A 21,284-nucleotide genomic window follows, 5' to 3' on the forward strand; every position below is an offset into this window, starting at 1 on the left:
GCCTTTGGCTCAGGGTGTGATCCGAGGATCGAGTCCCACATCGGGCTCCTTGTGGGGAGCCTGCTTCTCCCCCTGCCTGTGTGTCTGCCGCTCTCTGGGTCTCTCCTGAATAAATAAGATCTTTTAAGAAATTTAATACCAACAAGCATATTTCAACTCCTCCCCCCCCGCCCCCCCCCCCCCCCGTGACAGGCCACATCCCATTTGTATAGATGATAGACTAAACTGTACTCATCGCAAGTACGATAAGTATCTGTCGACTGACTTGGTTGATGCAACCCTAAGCCTCGACTTCAGTTCAAAGTCTACATTTTACCGGAAACCTAAAAATGTTAATTCCTACGTGTGTAACACCCCATTCCTGAGCACACATACCGTTCGCAGGGTTCCCAACCGGCCCTTTCCCACGGGGCTTGCCTGGGGAAGGAAACTTGAGAAAAGCCTCCAGGAGCAGGAAAGCCCGACGACGCCACTAGGGCTGTCGAGGCGCCCGGCGGCAACGGACGGGCTCACGGCACCAAGCGCAGCCGCAGCCGCAGCCGCAGCAGCCGCAGGGGACCGGTGCCGAGGGGGCTCGTCGGAGATGCTCTCCGTCGGGGCACCTCCCGGGGGCTTCTCAGGTCCATCCGCACCGCAAAAATGAGCAGGCTGGGTGGGAACCGGCGGCCCGGCGCAGTCCCCGGCCGCGTCCCACCGCCCGCGGCGCCGGAGAGCCGCCCGCCCGGCCCCGCCCCGCCCCGGGAGTCGCCGGCAGCGGGGTCGCCGCGGGCAGGACCGGCCGCCGGGGAGCGCAGCCGCCCGCTCCGCAGCCCCGGGGCCCGGGCAGGGCGGGGCGCGGCGCGGCGGCGCGAGGAACCGGGGCTCCGGGGCTCCGAGGCCCCGCGGCCCCGCCGGCGACCCCCGCCGCCCCGCCAGGGGGAGCGTGCGCGCCGGCGCCGGGGCGGGGGAGCGCCAAGGGGGGCGGGGGCCCGGCGGGCGCGGCTGGCGGCGGCGCGGCGGCTCGGCGGCCCGGAGGCCCGGAGGCCCGGCGGCCCGCCCGCGTCCCTCCTCCCCTCCCCGCCCCCGCCCCCGCCCCGGCGCGGCCTGCCCGCCCCCTCCGCCCCCTCCCGCGGCGCCATGCGCAGGCTCAGTTCCTGGAGGAAGATGGCGACGGCCGAGAAGCAGAAACACGACGGGCGGGTGAAGATCGGCCACTACATCCTGGGGGACACGCTGGGGGTCGGCACCTTCGGCAAAGTGAAGGGTGAGGACCGCGGGGGCGAGGGTCGGCGGCGGCCGGCGACCCGCGCGCCGCGCGCCGTCCGCGCCTCTCAGCCCCCGCCCCCCGCCCCGGCGTCCCTGCCCCCCTGCCCCGGGCTCGGCAGCCCCCGGCCTGGCTGCGGCGGCAGCGGCGTCCGAGCGGCCGCGGGACTGCGGCGCGACCCTGCCTGGCCGCGGGGGGGGGGGGGGGAGGGGGCGGTCGCCATGGCGACGGCGCCGCGGCCCGAGGGGCTCGGCTCGGCTGGGCGCTGCGTGGGCGGGGCGGGGCTGCGGAGGTGCGGAGGTGCGGAGGTGCGGACTCGCCCAGGTGGGGCCGGCGGGGCTGCGCCGCCCGGGGGCCGGGGCGGGGGGCGGGGGTTGGGGGCGGGGGGCCGGGGCGAGGGCCTCCCGGGGCCCGCGGCCGCTCCCTCGGCTCCGCGCCAGCCCATGGCCCCCCTGGCGGCGCCCGGGGTCGTCCGCGTTTCCGTCCCCTCTAGGAGGTTCTCCCCTTACCTGCCGGGGCCGATTCTTAGTGTGCGATGGGTGCCCCCTCCTCAGCCTCCCCCAGAAAGTAAGCTTGCTTTGGGGTAGCTTACGGAATTTTTTTTTTTTTTTTTAAAGGGCCATCTTGTTGGGAAGGATGACTAATTTTTGTTCGGAGCAGTTAATGAGTATAAAACTGGTCCTGTATTTGCGATGCACGGTTTATGTTCTGAACGCAGACTCCGTGCCTTCAAGTGTTTCTGAATTACCAGTTTTGCAGACTCTGTGCCAAACTTGGTAGGTAGTGCAGATGTTGCCCCCAGACGGTATTTATTAGCTCATTAACGTAGTTTGTTTCCACTTATTTTCACAGGATATGTATGTTTTAATAATTTAGCGCACATCATTTGAACTTTTTTTAAGGAAAGTATGGAATCTCTTACCCTTGTGTTTCAACACAGTATTCTAGAAATAACACATTTGATCACGAGTCCACCAATTCTGGCACAAAAAGTTTAATTGCAAATTTTGTGAGGCATAAATATTTTTTCTTTAAGATATTTGACCTATTAGGGATGTAGAGGAAGGAAGCATGGAACTGATAAATATAATTCATGCATTGGCTTTGGATAAATAACCTATGACTTGCATATACCAAGCTCTTGGTAAATGTTTGACTTGAAAGAAAAAAAGTTGTGAAAGTCTGAACAGTGAATTAACTGAGCCTTGCTTTACCGGAGCTAAATAAACATTTTCTGATTTTATCTAGGGATGGAAGAGGAGAACCCTTCCTTCTCTTGCTCTTTCTGAGTCATAGAACTGGAAAATTGCTGTATAGCCCACAGGGAAGCAACTGCCTAAGCCTTCTTATGAAAATCAGCAAGGCCAACAATGTAAGAAAGTAAGAAGCAAATGCCAGAATAGGGTAATAAGAGCCATCAGGGTGGGTCTATATTAGGCCAGTAAGATGTCTCTGTGCCCTCAAAGTTATTTTTAGCTATGTTGTCAGTCTCTTTACTTGTTAGCAATTACTAACTGCTTTTAGTTGACAAATATTTGTAAGAAGTGCTCATTAATGCCCCAGAATAGTGATGACAGTCTTGATGCCCTTATTCCTCCCAGGGTTCTGCTTGGATTAGGATGCTCATCATTCTAATAAAGACCTGTGTAATTCAGGTCTCATATTTGTGTTTGCTAGGTAGCTTTTGGCATGGTGGTAAATAGGAAAGCAAGAGGAGATTTTTCATTTTCTGAATTTGATCTGTGATGTCTGTGACAAGAATCCTTCCAGTGAGTGCTGTTCCTTAGCCTTCATTCTTCCACATGTGCCTCTCTTGAATACTAAATACCATCAACCTCTCCTCTTGTATCATAGAAAAGCTAATATTCATCAAAGAATCAAAGGTTTCATTGATAGGGTTAAATTTGTTCATAAATACATCAGTTGATACTGGTCAAAATCCTCATCCAGTGCATTTTTAAGTTGTCAAGCAGTTGTGATGCTTTTGCTCCAAGTATAGTAATAGAAAATCAACCTAGCCAAGAATATCTCTGTGCTTCTCTCTCCAAAGCACAGAAGCTTCAGCATACCTCTCACGAGTCTCATGGGCTCATCTAGTCCTTGGGACCAGGGATGCCTTGTGCCAATTGGTTTAGGCTTATGTTCCTAAGTAGGTACTCGCAAGGGAGATAGTGTTACCCATGGTGGAATATGGCCCATTGTTGAGTGTGTGTGTGGTGAGGGCATCTTATTCTGATATACTTAGTGGAGGGAGACAGGATAAATACCTATACAGAATGGGTATTAATTGTTAGGAGAGAGAGAGGTGGACATAGATGCTCATTTGAGCAGGTTAAAACAGCTGTTACAATGGTGGTGTTGGTAACTTACACTAGCCTTAATTTGACAGGAATTCTTATGAATGATATGATTAGCCATGTATTTCAATGGAGATAGTTTGGAGTAGATAGAGCTTTTAAAATTAGTTACACGTTGGTAAATATAACATAGGAAAGGAATCTAACAGAATATTAGATATTAGATGATATTAATCTACAATATCATCTAATATTAGATGATATTGATACACAGACAAATTCCCACTATGATATTATATGCTTAGAAGAAATTTTATTTTGGGGGGCAAAGGAAACTATAAATTTGCAGTGATATTTTGTTTCCTATTACAGGCTAAAAAAGTCATTTGGTAACAATGATATCATTGTGAGGGGAAAGTTTAAACAGACTACTAAAGTTGGTTTGGGATTATGCTTGAATTATCTTTTATATTTCCAAATTACCCTTTTCTAATCCTGGCTATCAGGGTGTTAGTCTCTATTCCCTTGCAGGATCCACTCCCCTTTCCCTAGGTACAACAGTTTTAAAAGCATGGATGAACAGAGAGTCATGTTACTATTGCAGTAAATTAAAATGGCAGTTTTTGTTAAGTTTTCCAAGAGAAGAGAAGATGGTCTCTTTAGTGGTGTAGGTGGTCTTCGGCAAATGAGTTGTTTATATACGCAACCTATTAAGTTGGGGAGCATTTTTCTACATAAAACTGCAATTTCAGGTAAATAGGTGAATCAGGCGCAGTAGAAATTATTTAAAAATTTCTTTAAGGAGGGATGCCTGGGTGGCTTAGCAGTTAAAGCGTCTGCCTTAGGCTCAAGGCGTGATCCTGGGACTTGGCGTGATCCTGTCCCACAAGGGGCTCCTTGCAGGGAGCTTGCTTCTCCCTCTGCCTGTGTCTCTGCTTCTGCCTGTCTCTCTCTGTGTCTCTCCTGAATAAACAAATAAAATCTTTAAACAAAAACAAAACAAAAATTTCTTTAAGGAGGGCAGTTCTTGGCTAGCTTAGTCAGTAAAGCATGCTACTCTTCATCTTGGTTCATGAGTTCAAGTCCCCACATTGGATGCAGAGCTTACTAAAAAAAAAAAGTCTTTAAGGAAAAAAGTTATGTATTGTATCTATCTATCTATCTGTATCAGTTTAGGTAGTCTCAAGTTACAAAAACTGAAGAAGTAGAAGAGCATGTACTGTCATGTTATTTATGTAAATTTTAAAGTCATGCAAAAACACCCAAACATTGCTAGTGAGAGTAAATTATTGCCACTCCTATAGAGTGTGATAGTATTTATTAAAGTTAGCCCAGCAATTCGACCTCTAGGAATTTATCCTATAGATATACTCCTGTGTGTAGGAAATAATGAATTTATTCATTCTCATATTGTTTATAAATACAAAGGGTTGGAAACAACCTTTCTAGTAGGACAATAGTTAAATTATGGTTATCCATACAATGATATGCCTTGCAAACATTAGAAAAAAACAAGATTTTATATAATTTAGGGAGCAATTTCCAAGGTGTATTTTTAAGAGGAAGAATAAGGGGATAGTAGAACAAATTAGAAGAGAGTATACCTACCATTTGTGTATAAAAAATAGGAGCAAATAAGGCATTTAAGTGTAACTACTTGCATATGTATGGATAAACATACCCTTTAAAGATAAACATGAAACCATTACATTAGTTGTTCAGAGGAGAGGAACTAGGTAGCAGGGGGACATTTCACTATATCCTTTTGTACTGTTTAATTGTCTGGTGCAGGCATTAGAATATATATAAAATTAAATTTGTAGAAATAAACATAGGGAAAACATTGTTACAGTATTGTTTATGGGTTCATACAGGAAGGGAAGACAAATAAAATACCACATTCGAAGTAGTGGTTACCTCTTGGGAGAGAGAAAGGAGAAAGAGATCTGGGAGGGGCATACAGAGCTTTATTTGCATCTGTGATGTTTTACTGCCTAAGCTAGTGGTGGGTGGAACATGGGTATTTGGTTTGCCTTTTGGGATGCCTGAAATGTTTTGTTAGGAAAACCTGCCTTTCTCAAATTTATACTTATAGCTTTTAAAGCTCACCCCTCTCTAGAATTATTTTCCTTATACTTTTAGGAGTGAGGTTTTTTGTTTTGCTTTGTTTTTGTTTGTTTTTAAGATTTATATATTTATTTTAGAGAAAGAAGGCAAGAATGGGGTGGGCAAGAATGGGGTGGATGAGGGAGGGGCAGAGGGAAAGAGAGAATCCTAAACAGGCCCCCGAAGTGCAGCTCCATTACAGGGTCTTGAGATCTTGACATGAGCTGAAATCAAGAGTCCTATGCTTAACCAATTGAGCCACCCACGCACCCAGAGTGAGACTCTTTTTACTCTTAATTTTAGAGTGGGAATTATATAGGTGATTAGAATATCTTTAGTAGATATTTCTTTGTGGTATCTCTTTCCTATTTAACATTTTCTCTTCCAAAGTATGATCTTGTTTCACTTTAGGATTTACATATCTGATTAGGAGAGCATTTGTTACAGTGTTCTACGGTTAGACAAAGTTCCCTTTAGAAAGCAGTAACATGTTAGCTAGTAGTTGACTAACTTGTGAGGGACACATTGTGAATCCTGGTAACCTTTGCTGTGAGTGACCTGCAAGTCTTCCGTGGCAGAAATACCTGTCTTCCCGTTTTGTTCAAAAAAGATATCTTAGGAATGTGTGGGTGGCTCAGTCCATTAGACATTGGACTCTTGATTTTCGCTCAGGTTGGGATCTCAGTGTCGTTGAGATGGAGCCACACATCAGGCTCTGCAGTGGGCATGGAGTCTGGTTAAGGCTCACTCTCTCCCTCTCTTTTTTTTTTTCTTTTTTTTCTCCCTCTGTCCCTACCCCTGCTTGTTCTCTCTTTCTCATAAATAGATATAGATAGATAGATAGATAGATAAATAATTCTTTTAAAAAGCCCAGTATCTTAGCACTACTGTAAAAACAGTGACAGTCTGGGGTACCTGGCTGGCTCAGTGGTTGAGCATCTGCCTTTAGCTCAGGTCATGATCCTGAGGTCATGGGATTGAGTCTCACATCAGACTCCCCCCCACCGTGGGGAGCCTGCCTCTCCCTCTGCCTATGTCTCTGCCTCTCTCTCTCTCACTGTGTGCCTATCATAAAAAAAAAAAAGAAATAGTTAAGTATCTGCACCTATGTGCACCTATCTCTCTCTCTCTATCTCTCATGAATAAATAAATGAAATCTTTAAAAAACCCACAGAACAGTGACAGTTGGAAGAGTTAAGTTTTGAGCTTTCGGAAAGGGGAATGGTTCTCTTAATGCATATTCCTGACAAGGTCCACTTGTTATTGATGTAGCAGCAATTCATTTGTCTGCAACTGAATTTAGTTCAAAGGAGAATCTTTTGCGTAGTTTTATTGTTTTTTTTTTTTTTTTTAAGATTTTATTTGAGAGAGTGAGCGAGAGTGGAGGAGGGGCGGAGGGAGAGGGAGAAGCAGACTCCCCTGATGAGCAGGGAGCCCATGTGGGGCTCACCCCAGGGCTCTGAGATAATGACCTGATCTGAAGGCAAATGCTTAACAGACTGAGTCACCAGGCACCCATCTTTTGCTTAGTTGTGAGGAAACAGTTTAGGGTTTGATATTGTGCCAAGTTCCCCCCCCTCCGCCCCCAGTTTTCTGCATATTAATGGTGCGGTAGAGTAGATAGGTCATAAGACTTGGAGTCAGAATACCTATTCCAACTTGATCACTTAATAGCTTTATTTAATCAAATTGCATAATCTCTTAGAGCCTCATAATTACCTATATCATAGGTTTGTTGTGAGGCTTAAGTGTGATAATGTGTTTTTTCTAAGCTATAAAACACTATTTTCAAAAGTATTGTTACTAAAATTCTAATGTTGAAGTTTGTTGTTAATTGGGTTCAAGGCAAATATATTTGTTCCTATAATTAAAGAAAAGAACAGATTATGATATGATAGCTTTACATTACCAAGATTTTGCTGGGAAGAAAGAGGGAGAAAGACAATATTCAGAAGGGCTATTGCCTACTCTGAAAGAGAAAATATCTGAGCCATCAATTTTGGGACACTATTTGAAAACTGTGGCAGGAAAAGCCTGTATTTAAGTAAGACAGGTTAAAAATGTTTGACAGGTTTCTTTACTAGGCCATATAATAATTCAAAAGCCATTATTGTGTTAATATGCATAGTAGTTTCCAAAAGGGAGAGCATACATCCTTTCCCAGACTTCCTTCCTTATGCCATCTTTTTCTGTGGAGAGTCTTCACTTCTAGTATTTTGTAAAGCATAATTCTTAAAATTCATTGTAATAATTTTAGCTTTATGAGTTTTGGAGCCCATAGAAAATTCAAATTCCCAAATTAGAGCATTGGAGAGAGGGCTGTAAGAGTTAACTCCAGGTAGGCTGTGAAGCGTGAAACACAACTTCAAAAAGCAGAATCCATGGAGCTGGAACCTAATAGCCTAGGAGCAAAAGAAGTCCTATCCAGCTAACTTCCACAGATGTCACTGTGTGAGGGCACAGAGGAGTAACTGATGCTCATCAAAGGTGAATATTTGTTTGGTTCCCAGTCATTATGTACAGCGTGTTCCATTTAAGAATTATTGGGCATGTGTAGTACCTATGAGAAAACCTGCTTTCAAAAAAGATTACTTTTGTTAACTTGTTAATCTTCATGGTGAATATCATATTTTAGAAAAAACAGTGTTTCCTAGGGCTGTAATAACAAAGTACCACAAACTCGGTGGCTTAAAACAACAAATTTATTCTCTCACAGTTCTGGAGGCCAAAAGTCCAAAATCAAGGGGTTTGTAGGGTTACACTCCCTTGGAAGGTTCTTGGTGAGAGTCTCTTCCTTGCCTCTCCAAGCATTTGGTGCCTCCTGGTGTTCCTTGGCCTGTGGTAGCTAAATTCCATTCTGTGCCTCTGTCTTCCCTGGCCTCTTGTGGGTGTGTCTTTGTTCTCTCCTCTTCTTATAAAGGATACCATTCATTTGATACAGAGCCCACTCTAAATCTAGGATGATTTCATCTTCAGATCCTTAATTGATTACCTCTGCAACTACCCCATTTCCACATATGATCCATCCTAGGTTCTGGTGGAAACGAATTTGGGGTCCAGGGGCAACATTCAGTCTATTACACTTGTTGTTTTATATGCTTTTTGGTTTTATGCCCTTGGTTTCTCCCTTATAATACTTTAATTTTCAAGAAACTTTTAAATTGGTCTGGTAGAATGAATAAAGTGTGTTCTTGGTATCTTGTCTTAAAACACTGAAGTTGTTATGAGGCAGGTTTTTAGTAGACTGAATTAATTTTGTCATCTAGGAAAAAGATTGTAGTGGCAATGCCAGGCACATAGGTGCAGATACTTAACTATTTCTTTTTTTTTTTTTTTTTTTTTTTATGATAGGCACACAGTGAGAGAGAGAGAGGCAGAGACACAGGCAGAGGGAGAAGCAGGCTCCATGCACCGGGAGCCCGATGTGGGATTCGATCCCGGGTCTCCAGGATCGCGCCCTGGGCCAAAGGCAGGCGCCAAACCGCTGCGCCACCCAGGGATCCCCACTTAACTATTTCTTAAACGAATGAATGAATGTTTAGAATAATTCTTAGTGGTAATGGGGCAATTCAGTCCATTATTCTTTTCAAAACTGTAAGACTATAGGGGCGCCTGGGTGGCTCAGTTGGTTAAGCATCTGACTCTTGATTTTGCATGGTCTCAGGGTGGTGAGATGGAGCCCTGCCTTCAGTTGGGAACTCAGTGGGGATGGGGTGGAAGGTTCTCCTTGGGGATTTCTCTCTCTCTCCGTCTCCCTCTGCCTCTCCTCCCACTTGAGTTCTGTCTCTTAAATAAATAAACCTTTAAAAAAAACCTGTAAGACTATAAAGATTACTCTGATAATGTTCAACTTCTTAGATTTATGTTTTATTGAAAGGATATCTGTATTTGTATTATACTATGTGTAATGCCCTTTTGAGGATTATCTTTAAAAAAAATTACCATATTTCACTTACTGTTTTGGGAATAGCACAAGTTTTTGAGACAGATGGGGTTCATGTTTTGATTCTCCTAGCCCCTAGCCGTGTGCCTTTGGGCAGGTTATTTCATTCCTGTTCCTCAGTTACCTGTAAAGTGTTGGTAATTATATCAGTCTTCAAGGGTTGATTAGAGTTAGAGAGTCAGTAGGTTTGGGCACAAAGTGGGTATGTCATGAATATTAACTACACAGTTGTATATCTTAATTACATTATGTGTTACAAATCAACTAAATTTATGACTTAAACTCAAGTCTAATTCACCTGTTTTTTTTGTTTGTTTTTTTGTTTTACCTGTGTGCTCTTGTGTGATTGAATAAATGTTCCTATAGTTTTTAGGTAGTAGGTGAAATCACTGTCAAGTACTTGGTGCTAAGTGTGTATGTCTAGCAATAATATGTTGAAAATTAACCAAAGTCAGGAAATGGTTGAACTTTGGAAGCTGGAAATCTCAGGATTGGTAGTGATGGAAAGGGGGAGGATAGAGGTTGGTGGAATTTAAGCTTATGGGGATGGGAACTAGATGCATAGAAATTAAAGCTATTAATTATTTAGCACTTATTATGGGCTTAGATAAAGGGATGCTACTGAATCTATGTGGATAAGGAGGACAAATCAAAGAGCTGAGATAATTGGCCATATGAGAATTAAATCAGAAAATTTATGGCTGATTAAATAGGGGTAGAGGGCAGGTTTGGGAGCAACGGAAAATAAATAGTCCTAAATAGTAATAGCCACCGTTTATTATCAAGCGCTTACTGTGCCAGCCAGGTGCTATGTAAAGTGCTTTACAAACCCTATTTTATGTATTCCTTACAATTACTCCTATGGAGTATGTGGTATTTTTATTTTTATTTTTTTTATTTTTTATTTTTTTTTAATTTTATTTATTTATGATAGTCACATAGAGAGAGAGAGAGAGAGAGAGAGGCAGAGACATAGGCAGAGGGAGAAGCAGGCTCCATGCACCGGGAGCCTGACGTGGGATTCGATCCGGGGTTTCCAGGATCACGCCCTGGGCCAAAGGCAGGCGCCAAACCGCTGCGCCACCCAGGGATCCCGGTATTTTTATTTTTACAGACAAATGAATAGAAGGTTGAAGTAATTTAATTTGCCCAGATCAAACATTTTGTAAATAACTTTTATACTGGAAAACCCAGGTCTGAGTATATATATATATAAGAAAATTTTGAGATCAATACATGAATGAATTTGAGAGAATCTGATTAATCAGATTAAATGTATATATATTAAATATATATATATTTATTACTCCTAATGTTTAATGCTATCAGCTGCCCTTTTCTCCCCCTAAAAATGTTCTATTGGTATACCAGCCATGAAAAAGGAATTAGTGCACTAATTTTCCCTTAAAAAAAAAAAAAACTGATCATGTACCCTGCTTATTTATTTAGTTGTGTGTGTGTATGAGAGAGAGAGAATTTGATCTCGTTACAGTGGCTGTCGAAACACCTTCCCCTCCTCTGCTGCTGTTCAATTTTTGTTTGAATACTATTTATACAGTCATACTTTGGTGATTTCTGTTTCAAAAATGAAGAAGATCTGCCTCTATTCTAATTTATAATTTGATGAAATGCTCATGTATTAGAAAAAAGTCTTCAGTTATTGGTTATTGATTATTTGGTTATTGATTTCATTCTGCTTATTTAGCCTTCTTTTGGAGGGGGCTTCTATTCACAGGTGGAATAATATGCTACTCCCTATTTCTCATGAATTGAATTTTACTTGATTCCTTATTCTTGGTCTATCACCATCCCTCCTTGTCTTTCCAATTTCTTCCTCATTTTTGGTATGTGTTCAATAAAATTTTCTGTCACATTTCTGTAACTTACTGCTTTCTACATGATTTTAACTGTTCTGTTGTCTTACTCTGCTTTTTTTTTTTTTTAATTTTTATTTATTTATGATAGTCACAGAGAGAGAGAGAGAGGCAGAGACACAGGCAGAGGGAGAAGCAGGCTCCATGCACTGGGAGCCCGATGTGGGATTCGATCCTGGGTCTCCAGGATTGCGCCCTGGGCCAAAGGCAGGCGCCAAACCGCTGTGCCACCCAGGGATCCCTCTGCTTTTACTTCATAACTTCTATAATTTCTTTTTTTATTTAAAAGATTTTATTTTTTTATTTTATGTATTTATTTTAAAAATATTTTATTTATTTATTCATGAGAGAGACACACAATGAGAGAAAGGCAGAGACACAGGCAGAGGGAGAAGCAGGCTACATGCAGGGATCCTGATGTGGGACTGGATCCTGGGACTCCAGGGTCACTCCTTGGGCCGAAGGCAGGCACTAAACCGCTGAGCCACCCAGGGATCCCTGAAGATTTTATTTTTAAGTAATTTTTATATCCCATCCAATGTGGGGCTCAAACTTAAAACCCTGAGATCAAGAGTCCCATGCTCTACTGATTGAGCCATGCAGGCACACCATAACGTCTATATTAGCACTTGGTGATAGCTAATTTTTTCTAGAACATTAATGTAGTTCTTGGATGAGCATTGTTAATGTGTATTCTTTTTACTTTAGTCTTTTGTACTTTAAAACTTTTTGGTTTTTCTTACTTTATAGTTAAATTTTGGTCATCTTTAGAGGCCAGGGAGGTCCCAAGGATCCAGGTTTTGGTCAGTAATGTTTTCTGTGGCAGCGTTACTGGCATATAGTAGATGCTTAATACATGAATAAATTTGAGAGAATGCTTTGAATCACCTTTTCCAGCTCCTTACTTAATGACAGAATATACGTGTGGAGTTTCAATAAGACCCAGTTGTTACCTAAAATGAATTGGGGTTGAAATTAGGTTGAGTGGGGTGGGATATGAGAGGGGACTGGTTGATTTGTGATGAATTGGAGTTAAGTCCGAAATGGATTCTGCTGTAATATTCTTTCCAAATCAGAGCCTGCCAGTTGTATCCAGCATTGTGGTGTTACCAGTCTTGTTTCATCTATGTAGTTAATGGGACAGGGTTTCTAATAAGCCATTGCTTGAAGGTTTTGTGGGTAGTTGGGACAGATGAGATTACTACTTGTTCAGGTATCAATAAACTAGGTCTAAGAAGATACTTCCTGAATTGGGGTTTAATAGTCAAGTTGACTCCTCTTAAATCACATTTGATTGGTTATAGAAGATTGGAGATAGCCTTACCAGAAATTAGAATATGCTTCTAATTTCCACAGTCCATTTCAGCTCTGATTATAGGTTTTTCTCTGTCCCTGATTTCAGTGATATTTTATGAGTTTTTTTATTAATAAATTTATTTTTTATTGGTGTTCAATTTGCCAACGTACAGAATAACACCCAGTGCTCATCCCGTCAAGTGCCCCCCTCAGTGCCTGCCACCCAGTCACCCCCACCCCCCGCCCTCCTCCCCTTCCACCACCCCTAGTTCGTTTCCCAGAGTTTGGAGTCTTCCATGTTCTGTCTCCCTTTGTGATATTTCCCACTTATTTTTTCTCCTTTCCTCTTTATTCCCTTTCACTATTTTTTATATTCCCCAAATGAATGAGACCATATAATGTTTGTCCTTCTCCGATTGACTTTTTTCACTCAGCATAATACCCTCCAGTTCCATCCACTTTGAAGCAAATGGTGGGTATTTGTCGTTTCTAATGGCTGAGTAATATTCCATTGTATACATAAACCACATCTTCTTTATCCATTCATCTTTCGATGGACACCGAGGCTCCTTCCACAGTTTGGCTAATGTGGACATTGCTGCTAGAAACATCGGAGTGCAGGTGTCCCGGAGTTTCATTGCATCTGAATCTTTGGGGTAAATCCCCAACAGTGCAATTGCTGGGTCATAGGGCAGGTCTATTTTTAACTCTTTGAGGAACCTCCACACAGTTTTCCAGAGTGGCTGCACCAGTTCACATTCCCACCAACAGTGCAAGAGGGTTCCCTTTTCTCCGCATCCTCTCCAACATTTGTGGTTTCCTATCTTGTTAATTTTCCCCATTCTCAGTGCTTTGAGGTGGTAGCTCATTGTGGTTTTGATTTGTATTTCCCTGATGGCAAGTGATGCGGAGCATTTTCTCATGTGCATGTTGGCCATGTCTTTGTCTTCCTCTGTGAGATTTCTGTTCATGTCTTTTGCCCATTTCATGATTAGATTGTTTCTTTGCTGTTGAGTTTAATAAGTTCTTTATAGATCTTGGATACTAGCCCTTTATCTGATACGTCATTTGCAAATATCTTCTCCCATTCTGTAAGTTGTCTTTGAGTTTTGTTGACTATCCTTTGCTGTGCTTCTTATCTTGATGAAGTCCCAATAGTTCATTTTTGCTTTTGTTTCTTTTGCCTTCGTGGATGTATCTTGCAAAAAGTTACTGTGGCTGAGTTCAAAAAGGGTGTTGCCTGTGTTCTCCTCTAGGATTTTGATGGAATCTTGTCTCACGTTTAGATCTTTCATCCATTTTGAGTTTATATTTGTGTATGGTGCAGGAGAGTGGTCTAGTTTCATTCTTCTGCATGTGAGGCCAGCATCACCTTAATTCCAAAACCAGACAAAGACCCCACCAAAAAGGAGAATTCTAGACTAATATCCCTGATGAACATGGATGCAAAAATTCTCAACAAGATACTAGCCAATAGGATCCAACAGTACATTAAGATTATTCACCATGACCAAGTAGGATTTATCCCTGGGATGCAAGGCTGGTTCAACACTTGTAAAGCAATCAGTGTGATTCATCATATCAGCAAGAGAAAAAACAAGAACGATATGATCCTCTCAATAGATGCAGAGAAAGCATTTGACAAAATACAGCATCCATTCCTGATCAAAACTCTTCAGAGTGTAGGGATAGAGGGAACATTCCTCAACATCTTAAAAGCCATCTACGAAAAGCCCACAGCAAATATCATTCTCAATAGGGAAGCACTGGGAGCTTTTCCCCTAAGATCAGGAACAAGACAGGGATGTCCACTCTCACCACTGCTATTCAACATAGTACTAGAAGTCCTAGCCTCAGCAATCAGGCAACAAAAAGACATGAAAGGCGTTCAAGGGATCCCTGGGTGGCACAGCGGTTTAGTGCCTGCCTTTGGCCCAGGGCGTGATCCTGGAGACCCGGGATCGAATCCCACGTTGGGCTCCCGGTACATGGAGCCTGCTTCTACCTCTGCCTGTGTCTCTGCCTCTCTCTCTCTCTCTCTCTCTCTCATTGTGTGCCTATCATAAATAAATTTAAAAAATAATAAAAAAAGCATTCAAATTGGCAAAGAAGTCAAACTCTCCCTCTTCGCCGATGACATGATACTCTACATAGAAAACCCAAAAGACTCCACCCCAAGATTGCTAGAACTCATACAGCAATTCGGCAGCGTGGTAGGATACAAAATCAATGCCCAGAAGTCAGTGGCATTTCTATACACTAACAATGAGACTGAAAAAAAGAGAAATTAAGGAGTCAATCCCATTTACAATTGCGCCCAAAAGCATAAGATACCTAGGAATAAACCTGACCAAAGAGGTAAAGGATCTATACCCTCAAAACTATAGAACACTTCTGATAGAAATTGAGGAGGACACAAAGAGATGGAAAAATATTCCATGCTCATGGATTGGAAGAATTAATATTGTGAAAATGTCAGTGTTATCCAGGGCAATTTACACGTTTAATGCAATCCCTATCAAAATACCATGGACTTTCTTCAGAGAGAACAAATTATTTTAAGATTTGTGTGGAATCAGAAAAGACCCCGAATAGCCAGGGGAATTTTAAAAAAGAAAACCATAGCTGGGGGCATCACAATGCCAGATTTCAGGTTGTACTACAAAGCTGTGGTCATCAAGACAGTGTGGTACTGGCACAAAAACAGACACACAGATCAATGGAATAGAATAGAGAATCCAGAAGTGGACCCTGATCTTTATGGGCAACTAATATTCGACAAAGGAGAAAGACTATCCACTGGAAGATAGACAGTCTCTTCAATAAATGGTGCTGGGAAAATTGGACATCCACATGCAGAAGAATTTTATGAGTTTTTGATGGAAGTTTTTCCAGTGCATTCTTAGCCTCTTGTCTTTCAGGAAACTTCTATAATTTCTTAGCCATGGATGGTTTTGAAATTAGTTGAGCTCTACAAACAGTGGTTATAAGAAAATTTTGAGATTGCATTTATATTGCAGTAGTTTAGAACTGGCGTTTTTGATTCTGTGATAATGCTTTGGGTTAAGGTAGACTATGTCGCAGTTACACATTTGCTCAGTTCCTGGAAAGACTTGCATTATAGAGGTATTGTGCAGGTCAAAGAACCTGGACAAAATGGGAGGTGAACTTAGATAGTAAATTGTATTTTTGAAAAGGATTGAGACTTACACTGACTTAAGCACTTTTCTTAGATTCCTACTTTAACAAAGACTTTTTTCTCCAAATATGAAATATCTGTATAACCTAACCTTGGATTTAATATTAATAAGTAAAACATTTAAGAAAAGCAGCAAATGCTTTAAAACATTCAAAGTAATGAGGAACTACCCCATCCCCTGCCCCTCTCAACTGCAGGGGGTGTGGTGGGCAGAAGAGCTCATCACTCACTGTCTTGGGTAGCTGGTGGGGGGAAAATGTTGAACTGTTGAAAACCACTGGACCCGATGATCTGTAGAGTTCTCTTTAGTTTTAAAATTCTGTGCTTTTATTATTAAATCATCAAGAGCACATATTAAGTGAAGAGCAATGAGTCTTGTCTTTTAGAAAGATAATTATCTTGTTGCTCCCCCGTTTAACAGCCTGCAGTGGTTCATAATCCTTCAGAGTTTTTAAAGGGTGGGCAGGCTCAGCTCCATCCCAAATCCCAGATCAAGCAAAAAATCCTATTTAGATTGGAATAATGAGGGAAAAATCTTTGTTTAAAATAATGTTTTAAAAAGAAGTTTAGGGACGCCTGGGTAGCTCAGTGGTTGAGGCTCTGCCTTCGGTTCAGGGCATGATCCCGGGTCTCTGGGATTGAGTCCTGTATCAGGCTCCACGCAGGGAGCCCGACGTGGGACTCGATCCCGGGTCCCCAGGATCATGCCCTGGGCAGAAGGCGGCGCTAGACCGCTGAGCCACCTGGGCTGCCCTAAATAAAATCTTTAAAAAAAAAAAAAGTTTAAAATATCAATGTTGAGTTTTCTACTTGGAAATAATAAGAAGTATAGCATTAATCTGCTAAGGGCTGCCATAACAAAATACACAGATTGAATGGTTTTAACAAGAGATATTTTCTCACAGTCTGGAGGCTAAAAGGTTGAGATCAAGGTTTCAGTAGGGTTGATGCCTTCTAAGGTCTCTCTCCTTTAGCTCGCAGATGGCTGCTTCCTCCCTGTGTCCTCACATGTACCCCTGCATGTACCCCTGCTGCCTTTGTGTCCAGATTTCCTCTTAGAAGGATACCGGGAGTCCGGGTGTAGTAGGACAACCAAAACGGTTTCATTTTAACAGTCACTTCTTTAAACACCCTATCTCCAAATACTGTCACATTCTGAGACCAGGGTTAGGGTTTCAACATAAGAATTTTGGGGAAGACACAATTCGGTATCTAACAAACATAAATAAGAAGGGATTTCTTATTTATCATTACCTTTGCTTTCCCGCTGGTAATTACCAAGATTGCCAAGATTGCTCTCACCTATTGGTCTTACAAACTGTGTTCTAATTTAGAAGAGAACATTTTTTTCCCCTAAAAAGCTAAAATCCTAAGTCACTTATTTAAAAATTAAAAAGAAAAGCATACATATGTATTTCAAAAAGTCAAATAGTACTAAGAAGTATATTTATAAAACCGAATTCCTTACTCTAACTTTCTATTAATTTCTTCTGTAGTTAGCTCTAGTTTTTTTTTTTTTAACCTCCATACTTCTAATTGATCTATGCATGCATACAAGCTATTTCTTAATTCTTATTGACAGATTTTGTTGTTGTTGACTTTCTATTATGGTATATAAGGATTTCAGTTCCCTTATACCTTTTCCTCTACATCTTCATTCTTCTCATATAATTATATCATACTTAAAAAAATCCATACTTAGCATTGCATAATTGTGACTGTGTAAAAACTATTTGCCAGGCCAATACTGTGACTGTTTTGTTTATAATTTTTCTTGGAGTTATTAAATTACCTTGTTTTTTCTATTTGCTTAGTTTTCCTTGAACTGGAGACTAAATTTCCCATATCTTCAAATACCTCTGTAAAATCTCTTCAATACAATATTCTGTACTTTCAAACCTGTAAGATAATTTATCAGTCTCCCCTTCCCTCAACTGTCTTGAATCTTCCATCGCATTTCTGTCTGGATTTGTTGCCTTCTGCTCATCTGTTACCTAGGACTTTGCCTCATTACCATATTGGGGATTCTTTTCGTTTTTGTCCTACACTGGATCCCTTCTTCACTGGAGATTATCTTTCTTGGTTTATTTGTCTGATTTTAATAGAATATATATTCTCCAGTAGGTTCTAGAGAAAGGGTAAATAAAAGCTAATTTTTTGGAGACTAATCATCATTGATTATCTAGGCATAGCATTCAAAATTTAAAGAAAATCACTTAATTTTTTAAAATTTAAAATAGAAATTGCATGTTCCTGAACTGAAACTTGAAAGGCTCAAAGGGCTATCTATAGGTAGGGGAAGTGTGTCTGTAATATGAGGGAATTTTTTGGGATGATGGAACTGTTCTGTATTTGATTCTAATGGTGGTTTTATCATTTTCTATGTGTTAAGATCCAGAGAATTATTCACCAAAAAAAATAGTTCAGTTTTTTTTTTTAAGTTCAGTTTGTATGTGTGATAATTTAAGAACTAAAAAATAAGAATTTAAAAGGGCAAAAAAGGTACAGCAAAAAGAAAGTCTCTTTTCTTTTTCTCTCTGTTAGCTTTCCAGTTTTCCTTTCTGGAAGAAACCACTGTTAGCAGTTTCTTATGTATTCTCCCGCTTAATCACTCTTGAAGACGTAAATAACATTTAGGGGCAAATCAAGCAGAACTGAAAGGAACTTAAATTTGCTCAGTATTTTCTGAGAATGTGAAGATTACTACTCTTTGACTATATCTAAAATGTTATTAATCAAGCCTGGCACTAATTTGTTAAAATTATTTCTCTTACAGTTGGCAAACATGAATTGACTGGGCATAAAGTTGCTGTGAAGATACTCAATCGACAGAAGATTCGAAGCCTTGATGTGGTAGGAAAAATCCGCAGAGAAATTCAGAACCTCAAGCTTTTCAGGCATCCTCATATAATTAAACTGTAAGATCCGATTATATTAAATATAGTCATACCACTTTTAAATCATTTTTATTAACCTGCTTAATCTGACAAGTGAGAAAGATAACTGACATTTCTTGAATCATCCCTCAAGGTTTTAAAATTTCTGCCTGTTGATGTATTTATCTAAACCTCATTCATGGTCACTTAAACCTCTGTCCACGTTTTGCCCTTGTGCTTATCAGCTGTTAACTTTCTCATTCATTCTTGTCTTTTGGACATGCCATCTGATAGATAACCTATGCTTCTGTTGCTGTAGAACCAACAGTGATGGGCTAGTAAGAAGTCTTCACCTTCAAATTCCACATGATGTCATTTAGCCTCACTAAATGCAATAGCAAGGCAGTAGAAAGGGTTTTTCCCCAAGCTGCTTATATCTGCTAAAACAAATAACAAAAGATAGAATTTCAGGAATCCAGTATTCAGAAAACAGTATTATGGTTATCTTGTAGTTGCCAGTTGTAGGGTCTGCATTTAAACTTATTGATCAGTTTTCTGATGTGGGCTCAGTTCAAACTGCTTAGGGTTTTATATTTAACTGGCTGGCTCAAAATTTTTCACTCTCACCGCTTCTCATTTGCTGAGGTGCCATGGTTTTAAGGTACATTTGGATGCTGATGACGCGTAAATACACATCTCCTGCTTTCATACCTCTTCCCTGAATTCCATTTCTATGCACCCACTGCCTACTTTACATCTCCATTCGGATGCCAGAACTGAACATTCTGTTACCGTCCCCCAAACCTGCTCTTCACACAGTTCTCACCCTCTTGAGTTAATATCCGGTTCCTCAGGGCAGAAATGTAGGTTTTTCTCTATGTTCCTATCATCCATTCCATCTCTTCAAAATACATTTAGGATCTGAGTGTTTCTCAATTCCTTCATTGCCATCAGTATATTGTGAGCCACTGTCATCTCTGTCATGGACTCTGCAGTAGCCTCTTGCTTCCACCTTTACCATCCCAGTCAGTTCTTCATATTGCTGCTGTAAATTAAAGTTACCCTTCCCTTTTAATAGATCAGACCCCACATGACTACTTTGCTTAAAACCTTCAATAGCTTTGCATTTCCCTTAGAGTAGAAGCCAAAGCCTCATCCTGGCTTGTAAGGTTCTCTGTCCTCTGGTCTCCAGTTACCTCTTTGACTGTACATCCTGTTTCTCTCTGCCAGTTCTCTTCGCTCTAGCCTTCTTACCATTCCTCAAACATACCAGGCAGGCTTCTACCTCAGGGCCTTTGCACTTGCTGTTCTCACTGCCTGGTTCACCTTCTTCCTAGATCATAGTATGGTTTGTTCCCTTCTATCAGGTTCTGCTCAAATGTTACTTTTATCAGAGAGTACTTCCTTAAGCACCCTGTATGAGAGATTCCCCTTAGTTTGCTTTATTTTTCTTCATAGCATGTTCCACCACCTGAGATATTGCTTATTTATTTAGTGTCTGTTTCCTGGCTCCTGGAACATGAACTCCATGAAGGCAGAGAATTTGTTTTGTTCCCTGCAGTTTTGCCAGCTTCTAGCACAGTGCCTGGTATATTATAGGCGCTTAGTAAATATTTTCTGAATGAATGAATATACATGTTTTAATATTGGTAGATAATGTTTTCTCTCACCAGGTACCAGGTCATCAGTACACCATCTGATATTTTCATGGTGATGGAATATGTCTCAGGAGGAGAGCTATTTGATTATATCTGTAAAAATGGAAGGGTAAGCTGTTCTGATTTAATCCTGTATATATTTTGTAACTCCCCTTATTCCTTACTAGCTTCAAGATGTCAGAAAGCAATTTTGTTAAGAGGTCTACTTAATAACCAGTTCCCTGGTTGCTCAGTATTTTCTGAGAATGTGAAGAATCATAGAATCACATTTGTCTAGAATCATAACTCTTTAGAGTTAGAAAAGACCTTAAAGATTATTTCCTTAGCCTGCTTACACAGATGTGGAAGCTGAGACTCACAGTTTATATGTTTACTCAAGGTCACGTGATTTATTAATGACGGAATTGGATTGAGACCCAGACCCCAGAACTCATGATCCTCCAACTCATGCTTTTAGGGTATACAAATACTTGTAACATATATCTTGAAGTATATATATGTAATCCCTGCAAAATATATTAATACTTAAAGATCTAGGCCTTGCTAGTCAACCCTAGTCACATTTAAATTGCATTCATTTTTTGGTTTCAGAAATCTGATGTACCTGGAGTAGTAAGAACAGGCTTCATGAAGGAGGTAGGAATTAGACTTAAAGAATTTAGAGTTGGAAGGAACTTTAGAAGGCATTTGGAACAGTATCTTAAGTTGCAGACACAGAAAGTGAACACTGACCTCCCCTGCCCATATTTTTTTCTCAGACCCAGGTTATATGGTATGCTAAAACCTCTTTCT

General features: G+C 41.2%; 2 protein-coding genes across 10 annotated transcripts in view; one reads left to right on the forward strand and one right to left on the reverse strand.

Annotated features, from left to right (window-relative positions):
• Positions 1 to 506, reverse strand: part of CARD6 (caspase recruitment domain family member 6) — a 40,350-nt gene extending 39,844 nt beyond the window's left edge. Inside the window, exon 1 of the mRNA XM_035714903.2 lies at positions 376 to 506. The gene's annotated coding sequence lies outside the window, so the exon portion shown is untranslated. The remainder of the gene's footprint in view (positions 1 to 375) is intronic.
• A 578-nt stretch (positions 507 to 1,084) lies between these two features.
• PRKAA1 (protein kinase AMP-activated catalytic subunit alpha 1) overlaps positions 1,085 to 21,284 on the forward strand; it is a 36,060-nt gene continuing 15,860 nt past the window's right edge. The window contains exons 1-5 of one of the 9 annotated variants that reach the window (XM_025436305.3): positions 1,111 to 1,243; positions 2,492 to 2,615; positions 18,735 to 18,876; positions 20,508 to 20,601; positions 21,084 to 21,128. In XM_025436305.3, the coding sequence (XP_025292090.1) occupies positions 20,542 to 20,601; positions 21,084 to 21,128 (105 nt within the window). In that variant the 5' untranslated portion in view covers positions 1,111 to 1,243; positions 2,492 to 2,615; positions 18,735 to 18,876; positions 20,508 to 20,541. Of the gene's footprint in view, positions 1,244 to 1,542; positions 1,568 to 1,671; positions 1,811 to 1,883; positions 2,020 to 2,491; positions 2,624 to 18,734; positions 18,877 to 20,507; positions 20,602 to 21,083; positions 21,129 to 21,284 lie in introns of those variants that run through there. The other 8 variants (XM_049109303.1, XM_025436306.3, XM_049109302.1 and 5 more) reach the window with 8 other exon arrangements.

This window comes from Canis lupus, chromosome 4 (assembly GCF_003254725.2).
Source record: "Canis lupus dingo isolate Sandy chromosome 4, ASM325472v2, whole genome shotgun sequence".
Lineage (NCBI taxonomy): Eukaryota > Metazoa > Chordata > Mammalia > Carnivora > Canidae > Canis > Canis lupus.